The 8,444-nt window shown below is 36.6% G+C and overlaps 3 protein-coding genes across 5 annotated transcripts; 2 read left to right on the forward strand and 1 right to left on the reverse strand.

The window, feature by feature from the left end:
- Window positions 1-1,019: 1,019 nt before the first annotated feature.
- On the forward strand, window positions 1,020-2,067 carry LOC106317483 (thioredoxin H-type). The gene is made up of 3 exons (XM_013755294.1): window positions 1,020-1,274; window positions 1,470-1,592; window positions 1,675-2,067. Exons 1-3 carry the CDS (start codon window positions 1,170-1,172, stop codon window positions 1,816-1,818), a joined length of 372 nt encoding a protein of 123 aa, XP_013610748.1. The 5' UTR covers window positions 1,020-1,169; the 3' UTR covers window positions 1,819-2,067.
- A 1,194-nt stretch (window positions 2,068-3,261) lies between these two features.
- Window positions 3,262-4,692, reverse strand: LOC106316257 (probable ubiquitin-conjugating enzyme E2 18). Of its 2 annotated transcripts, XM_013754136.1 has the most exons (6): window positions 4,561-4,685; window positions 4,353-4,456; window positions 4,159-4,261; window positions 3,883-3,946; window positions 3,471-3,559; window positions 3,262-3,389 (listed from the first exon to the last, which is right to left on the reverse strand). In XM_013754136.1, exons 1-6 carry the CDS (start codon window positions 4,588-4,590, stop codon window positions 3,294-3,296), a joined length of 486 nt encoding a protein of 161 aa, XP_013609590.1. In that variant the 5' UTR covers window positions 4,591-4,685; the 3' UTR covers window positions 3,262-3,293. The 2 variants fall into 2 exon arrangements, with proteins under 2 accessions (XP_013609590.1, XP_013609589.1); XM_013754135.1 differs by having other exon boundaries at window positions 3,262-3,559; window positions 4,561-4,692.
- A 2,711-nt stretch (window positions 4,693-7,403) lies between these two features.
- Window positions 7,404-8,239, forward strand: LOC106315909 (uncharacterized protein ycf20). 2 transcript variants are annotated; one of them, XM_013753751.1, is made up of 2 exons: window positions 7,404-7,511; window positions 7,670-8,239. In XM_013753751.1, exon 2 carries the CDS (start codon window positions 7,676-7,678, stop codon window positions 8,144-8,146), a length of 471 nt encoding a protein of 156 aa, XP_013609205.1. In that variant the 5' UTR covers window positions 7,404-7,511; window positions 7,670-7,675; the 3' UTR covers window positions 8,147-8,239. The 2 variants fall into 2 exon arrangements, with proteins under 2 accessions (XP_013609205.1, XP_013609206.1); XM_013753752.1 differs by having other exon boundaries at window positions 7,423-7,511; window positions 7,608-8,239.
- Window positions 8,240-8,444: the final 205 nt, after the last annotated feature.

Consider the following 8,444-nt stretch of genomic DNA (forward strand, 5'->3'; position numbering starts at 1 on the left):
CCAAGACCGGCCCAATACCTAGAAGATGGAGAGATGGCCGAAGCCTAGAGAGAGGAGAGAGATAGCCGACTTCAGGAGAGAGAGGCGGCCACAAAGCTTGGAGAAAAGGAAACACTTTCCTTTTCCTAGTAGATGTGATCTTTCCATTATTATGTATTAGTAGTTTTCCTAATCCTAGTGAGTTTAGGTTTTGGATACTTTCCATTTATCTTCATCTTGTAATCCTTATATAAATGAACCCATTGATCATTAATAATAACACAGAAATATTCAGTCTCTAAACGCTCTATTTACAACAGTGGCACACTTTTCACGTTACTGCTATTTTGATCATTCTCTTGTAAAAATAATTCGTTCTTGATGGAAAAAAATATGTACCCTAAACGGCTAAATCTCCCTTTTAGTCTAATGAAAATCTGCAAATGTTTCTTTAGAATCCTCCCATGCCCAATCTTTTCTCGATATAAAAATAAACCTAATATGTGCAAAAAGCTTAAGAGATCAAATGTAAGCCAATCGTCCCCAAAACACAGTAATATGGCAAACACTTAGGCATGAGCCTCTCTCTCATCGGTTAATATTTTTAGGTAATCGTCACGAGACGTGCCTCACGGCTTGTAAACGAATCAAACAGGAATAAGGCAAAGCCTTTTCTTTTGTAGACTAGAGTAATGAGTATTTTAGTTTTGTAAGAATTTGGCAGATTATTATGTTTTAGTAATCTCCGATAAGATGTCGGCATGTTTTATTTGTGACTTAATATGAAGACATCCGGTATTCAACTACCCAAAACATTCTTTAAAGAAAGAAAAAGAATATATATATACTCATTATTGATTTATTTCTTTACGAAAATATTCATTCTAGAAAATTCGTCAACGAGCGTCACTACACGCGTCACCAAATGCCGATTCCGATTTAACATTGATTCAGTCTCAACCGTTGGATTCCACAATTACGCATCTTATTCCTCCGCGTGGTGGATAAATCCTTTGGGTCCAGTTTTCCATTTTTTTTAAAAGAATACTATTTGAGAGGAAAAAAGGCATAAAAATGTGGTAAGATTCGCTCCGTAACCGTCCTCCCTTTTCTATAAGAACCGACCTCCCCCCACCAACAAGACAAAGCAATTATTCAATTAAAAGTATCAAAATCAAAGAGAGAGAACAATGGCCGCAACAGCAGAAATGATCCCAGCAGGAGAAGTGATCGCTTGCCACACCGTCGAGGACTGGAACAACAAGTTGAAGGCAGCCAAAGAATCCAACAAACTGGTATTCTTTTTTTCTACTCCAGATCTAAATTTAATTTTCTAGCGATTGATGTTGGTATGTTGACGGATCCATGATTGGGGGTTTTGAATATATGACCTGGAGGTTCATGTCCGAATCGATTTTGAATTTTATGAAATCAATTGAAGCTCCAGATCTCAGAAATTGAAACCCTAATAAGTATTTGTGTACACGCAGATTGTGATAGACTTCACAGCAGTGTGGTGCCCACCTTGCCGTTTCATTGCACCCATCTTTGTCGAGCTCGCTAAGAAGCACCTTGATGTTGTCTTCTTCAAGGTCGACGTCGATGAATTGGCTGTGAGTTACTTTACTTCTCTCTACAATATCCAGACAAATTGTGTTTGCCTTAAACAGTTTGGTTCTTTTGTTTTGTTTGCAGACTGTTGCTCAGGAGTTCGATGTTCAGGCCATGCCAACCTTTGTCTACATGAAAGGCGAAGAGAAGCTCGACAAGGTTGTTGGTGCTGCCAAGGAGGAAATCGAAGCCAAGCTTTTGAAGCACTCTCAAGTTGCTGCCGCTTGATTATCCTTCTTCTTCTTCTTCTTCTTCTTCTTCTTCTCTACCTATTTGCTAATATGTTTGGTGTTTTAATAAAATCCTTGTTGCCTTATTGACACTTTCACTTTGAGTCATCATCTTCGTTTGTGTTGTGGTGCCGACGAGCCCTGGGTGTGTGAATAAATGTTTGCAAACTTTATAACTCGCAGCTATGCTAAATTTTCATTTTGGTTGTTTATCAACTCTTTGAGGTTATTGTGTTATGTTTAATTAGTTCTTCGCATTGCAACACTTCGTGATTATTATGCCTGTAGCACAATGATTCTAATCAGACGAAACACAAAACAAAATACTAGCTTTAACATTGTTCGTAAAAGATCGAACGTGTTTATACGCTGTTATCCCAAGCTATTAATGTTCATCTTATACCTCTCCGCACGAGCTAAACCGAGATACTGATTTGCACTAGCAAACAGCACCTCTAGTAAAAACTTTGTAGTTTCAACATGCTTTTTGTATTTTTACTAGCTCAGAATTCGTATTTAACTTGTGCATGGTTGAAGTTCGTTAGCCATTACGAATTTTTAGTAGCCTTGGTTGTGTTTGAATTTGTTGGTCTGATAACTTTGTTAGATCTTTATTTTTCCAACGGTCTACGCTTCGAATTTCAATGGTTGAAAGGTGCACTTCGGACATCATATGGTCATTAGTCATTTTCATGGATTTTAATGGGCAGGTATAAGACTGGTGAAAATGATGTTTAAACCATTAGAATTGTCTGCTTTATAAATTCATTTACGGGAGTTTTTGAAAATGCTGGAACCAAACCCTCTACATTCTCTCCAGCAGATACTCATATCATTTATCTTATGTGTTCCAGCATCATATTCTTGAGAAGCATCACAAATTTTCTAGCCTCCTTTCTCCTCTTGTTCCCTTTGGTTGTTTTGTGCCTTTGGTTTCATGTATGATCCATCTTATGGCTAATATGTGATGGATTTAAACATGCACTTGAAAGAAAAGGTGGATTGCTGCTTTTGATTTGATGAAAAACTTGTACAGGATTCAGCATCTTTTCTACATCCTAGTTTTTAAAGAAAGATAGTCACTGGTTGCAAGTTTGCAGCCATAGGCAAATGGTATAGCTTTTGATGTAATTCTCACCTTGATTTCTAACGCACATGGAGCTAGCCTACATGGAGCCTCTAACCTAATTTCACATGGAGCCTCTTAACATAATTTCACTGAAATATTTCATTCAAGTTGGAAAGAAAGTTGGCAATCAATCGAATTTACTAGAATATGAACATATATTGCAAAAAAAAAAAAAAAAAAAAAAAATCCCCAAGTTACTTGCCTTTTTTGTTCAACAATTAAAAATCGTTTAATCACAAGCAGAAGAATCTCCATTTCGTGATCTTCAAAGCTACATGTTGGAGACATTCAGCGGTGATGCGAAACAGTTTTAGAGATCATCATCATCATCATCATCATCATCATCATGCCTTGTCGTCATGAAACCACCATCTTGTCTCTTTAGGAGACCTCCCGTTCTTGCAGTTCTTTACATATCGGTCGTTATCAGCGGGACGTTGCTGAGACAGAGATAAAGACATAGTAAGATTTTGTGTGGCTTTGTGATAATAATAAGTGGGAGTTAATAAAAATGTAGAAACCTTTTCCGGTGAACTCGATAGCATGGAGAGAATGCTGATGCAGACTGAACTAACCGTCATGGCTGGAGACCACGAGTCATACAGAATATCTGCAAAAATAACAAAGAGAGTGTTTTACATTTCCTATGTGTAAGGTGCGTTGAGGTCAGATTTATGAGATTCCCAAAACATTTCAGTTTCAAACTGTTTTGTGAAAACAGCAGACATAAAAAAAGTGTAATCTATCTCTATGTATGCATCAAATTCTTTCCTGGGTTTACAAGAAAATTATTTTTATTTACTTATAAAAAAGATGTTAATGGGGAAAATCATACAGCAGAAAGAAGCATACAACACATGGAAACCAGTAAGAAAAAAAGGAGCATATATAATGCAGAGAGTGAAGAAACAAGAGGAGGAGACTAAGAGATACCTAAACAAATATGTCCATTGCTGTAAATATGCGGATGTAGCGGCGCTGGTGAAACAAAAACTACCTGCTCAATATCCAACACACACACAAGAAATTACAAAACAAAACACTCTAAACCCACAAGTTATGTTTGATAAAGCCAACACAGTTAAGAAACTTGGAGAAGAGACCCCTTAAGGTAAAAAGTACAAACACTAATCACGATTTGATTGCCAGTAAGAGGATAAAACATAAACTTCATGTCAAATTCCAAAAAAAGGAGATGAGAAAAGTTGCCTGAGGAGATTCCATGGGGTAATGTTCAGGGAAATCAACCTGAAGCTTGTAAGTTTCATTCGCATAGAGCGTACCTGGTGCTCCTGTTACCTCTATTATCCATCTTACAATCACACGAAACAAACCCAAATAGTCCATCAAAATTTCGGAATTGAAGACGAAAACATTGATGAGATTTTTGTAAAAATATATACTTTTGGAGATTATCGGTAACTTTGTGCTTAAACCCAGTGGGAGGATTGACTTGCCACTCTGATAACTCTTTCTGTAGCCTATTACACGCGATCTTGCTTAACGCCTACGCCATCACCATTTATTTCTAAATATTAAAAACTCCCAAAAAAGAAAAAAAAAAAACAAAATTGACATCCAAAATCGAAGAATACGAAATCAAAGAGAGACCTTGCGTGAAGGAGATGAAGAGCTTGTCATGGTGGCGGAGACAGACGTAGAATCAGACACAGACAGAAGAACTTTGCTTCTTCTGCTTTTGTCTGAATTTTTCAAGTACTTAAAAAAAGTGTAATAAAAAAAGGAACTTTCTCGGGAGTAAGGAAAGGCCACACGAAAATACACGTGAAAGAGTCATAAATTACGGAATAGCCCATTTTCCATCGGACGGTTCTAACTCCTTCTCCATGTTCACACGTGTCAGATATCATTCATTGTCTTTTAGCTTTTTGACCTTCATATACAATTTATACATCGAAGAGTCGATCACGGCCATGTTCGTTTACTGCGACCTTCGACAGCGACTAAGATTAAGTTCGTTTACGTGTCGCGCGACTTGCGACTTGCGACCTGCGACTAAAACTATGTTCGTTTACGTCTCGCGCGACCTGGGATCTGCGACCTGCGACCAGTCGCGCGATCAAAATTTTCTTAATTTTTAGTCGCTGTTTTTTCGGGCGACTTAATTGGGAATCCGCGACTGGTCGCGCGATCAGTTGCGCGACATCAAAATGAACAACAATCTGCGACTTGCGACCAATCGCAGGTCGCATGTTACGCGACAGCAAAACGAACAACAACAGTCGCAGGTCGCATGTTTCTATGCTATCCGTCCACATCAGTCGCAGGTCGCATGTCGCAGGTCGCAGGTCGCATGTCGCAGGTCGCAGGTCGCGCGATCTGTAAACGAACACGGCCCACATTGTTAAAAGAAATTTTTAGGCACATTTTCTCTCTCAGTTACACTGCAATACACATTCACTTTCTAATGTTAAAAAAACCAAAATTTCCCTAACCGAAAAATTATATACATTAACATTTTTTTACTTTTTCTTTTGTCTCTCTTGTTTTTTTGACGTGACTTTATTCAAATTTCATCTTCCAATGACTCTATCACTTTTTTTTTCTCCCTAACACAAAAGGAAAAAAGGTAAATCGAAAGACTACAACTTGTAAAAAAATAAAAAGATGTTGAAAAAGAAGAAGGTAGTTTGAACTTCTCACCTTCTAAATCCTAAATTCTCCGAATTTGTCTGATCTTTTAAATCTTTTAAATCGATTCTCGTTTTGTTGGTTTCTTAGTGTTGTTGTGGATTGCAAAATCCAGATCTGCAAAGTTACGATTTCAGAATCCAGATCTGCAAAAGATGTGGACGGATAGCGTGTAGAAGGGGGTTGCGTGGATAAGTGGTGTGTGGATAGCTGGAGCGTGGATGGGTTATGCGTGGATGGTTGAACAAATCTCTGGAAACTAGTGGGTGGCTTCAACCGGGGAGATTCCTTCCACAAAGAAGATTATCTTTCTTACCTTTCCTACATTGAACACAAACTATAAATTCATGTATTTGATGAAATCTAATCCTCATTTTTTTTAAAATTATGTCCACATTTTTTTTGTCCACAATTCATTCATTTATATTATTTTTTCGTGGATGGCTTATCCATCTAATACTATCTACAATATTTTAATTATAAAAATATTTTCTATGTTTTTATTTTTAAATTTCTAAAATATATATAAATTGATGTCGAAATGTAGAGGATGAAAAGTTAAAATTTATTACATCAAATTTATTTATTTATATTTATTAATATTTGAGATAAAAACAAATAAGTAAATGAGTTTGAAATTAATAACAAAACTCTTATCAGAGGCATTATTGTCCAATCAAATAACAAGTGCCAAGGAAAAATGTTTCAAATGTTGAATGTGTCTCTTATTGTAAGATAAATTCAGAATGTGACACATGGCCAAGTATGTCAATTGTACTTGTCGATAATATTGTTATGTACTTGTCGTTGTACGATCATAATCAGAAAGACAATTGAGTTGGACGTGGAAGACAATATGAAAAATACGTACAACGACAAGTACATAACAATATTATCGACAAGTACAATTGACATACAATACATTTACATGGTGTCGTTTCAGGCAGCTGAGTATTTTATGGGTCACAATTAGGCATTCAGGCCCAACATAGTCAGTTCACCTCTATTCCACCAACTCCATCGCTTGCTCCAGTTCAATACCATCTAGTGAGCCATAAATAGGCTCAATAGAGTCTCCCGACTCTTTTCACATGTCGTAAGTTGTCTATGTTTAGTATTATTTAAATATTAAAAATTTGTATGAAAATTTCAGTAAGTTTCTCAACCAATGATGATGCTTGTTCTTAAAATTAGAACAATATTTCGATAGAAAATATGCAAGTTTTTGTATTTTTCTTTTACAAATATAACAAATATCTCGACACTTAAATCAACAAACTTTATATAAATTTAACTACTAATATACCTTCTTTGTTGATATTTTTAAGTTAATACTTTGCAAAAATCTATATATGAAAGCATAAAATAAAATAAAAGGCATTTGAAAAGCATTGGTATTTTCTACATATTTTATTAACCAAATGGATTTGACTGATCTCATTAAAATTCAATCAATCAAATTCTAAGAACATGTACATTGAAGAATTTTGAAAATAAGAGAATATGTAACTGAGTTCTCAAGTGAAATTTTTTGAGAATCCTATAAGAATCCATTAATTTTTTCTTATAACCCCATAAAAAGTCCATGAAAGCATGTGTCACATTTTAAGTAGTTTAGCTTTTCTATTAAGTATTAAAAATTTAGTTGTACAAACAAATCATGAAACATAATTATTATATTTTTTAGAACCTCATTTTGAGAAATTATTGCAGTGGATATGGTCTAATCCAATGGTTACGTTCGTTTTCTTTCTTAAATCCTACCGAACGAAACCAATATTAGCAAAATGGGCTCAATAGTCAAGTGGGCCTTTTCTTCTTCTCCTCTTTCCTGTCCTATCTTCTCCGCATCGTCTCCTCGCTCTGATCACTTCTGCTGATTCCTCGCTTCTTCGATCTTCACCGTGTTGGTAATATTCCTTTTCTAAGGCCTGTATCGATTTCATATTTCACCCAGATTAGTCCTTATATAACTTTTCAAATGTGAATCAAATTTCACTGTTTAGGAAATCGAATCCCTAGTTTCTGTTTACAATCGCAGAGTTTGCTCATTTTTGTTCCTCGTTAGCTAAGGATGGCGCATTCTCTAAGCCTCATCTCCACCAACTTGAACACTCTACTCCTCAACCATCATCAGTGCCAGAGTTTCGGTGCCTTTGTCGCTTCATCTAAATCTAAAATGAGATTCGCGAGAACCATTAGAGCTGTGCAAGAGACTCAAGGAGGTCCAAGAAGACTAATCGACATCATAAGAACGGTTCCTGATATCTCCAGGAACTACTTCAAGAAGCCGTCAAGAAGAACGCTTTTCGGAGGGATCTCGTTGTTAGGTGGGTTCTATGTCGCGCAGACCATCTCTCTCTCGTTTGGAGCCTTGGGAGTGAACGACGTTATCGCTGCGGTTTTGTGCGTTCTTTTAACTGAGTATGTGACGAGATTCTACTACAGCCGCACCACCGTGACGTTCCCCATCGCTCTTCTCAATAATTTCAAGATGGGTTTCACTTATGGTCTCTTCATTGATGCCTTCAAGCTCGCTAGCTAGTGTATGCGCTTTTGTATATATATATTTTAAATCTCCATTTAGTGTTTTTTAGTAGATGTTTTCACATTAGCTCCTGTTGTTTGTTTGTGTTTGCTTTCACTTTTCAATGATGATGAGAGAGAGATCCGAGGCAATGTACCATAAGCTCAGCGAGTGTGACAGAAATGGTTGATTGGGCTAACTTACACACTTAGATTCGAATGGGGGTTGCTTGGTTGATTAGTTCCTCTCTTGACATCTTCAGGTACGGATCTTCACTAGATGAAGAAAATATCTTTACATTGTCCAACATCTATTT

This window comes from Brassica oleracea, chromosome C9, assembly GCF_000695525.1.
Source record: "Brassica oleracea var. oleracea cultivar TO1000 chromosome C9, BOL, whole genome shotgun sequence".
NCBI lineage: Eukaryota > Viridiplantae > Streptophyta > Magnoliopsida > Brassicales > Brassicaceae > Brassica > Brassica oleracea.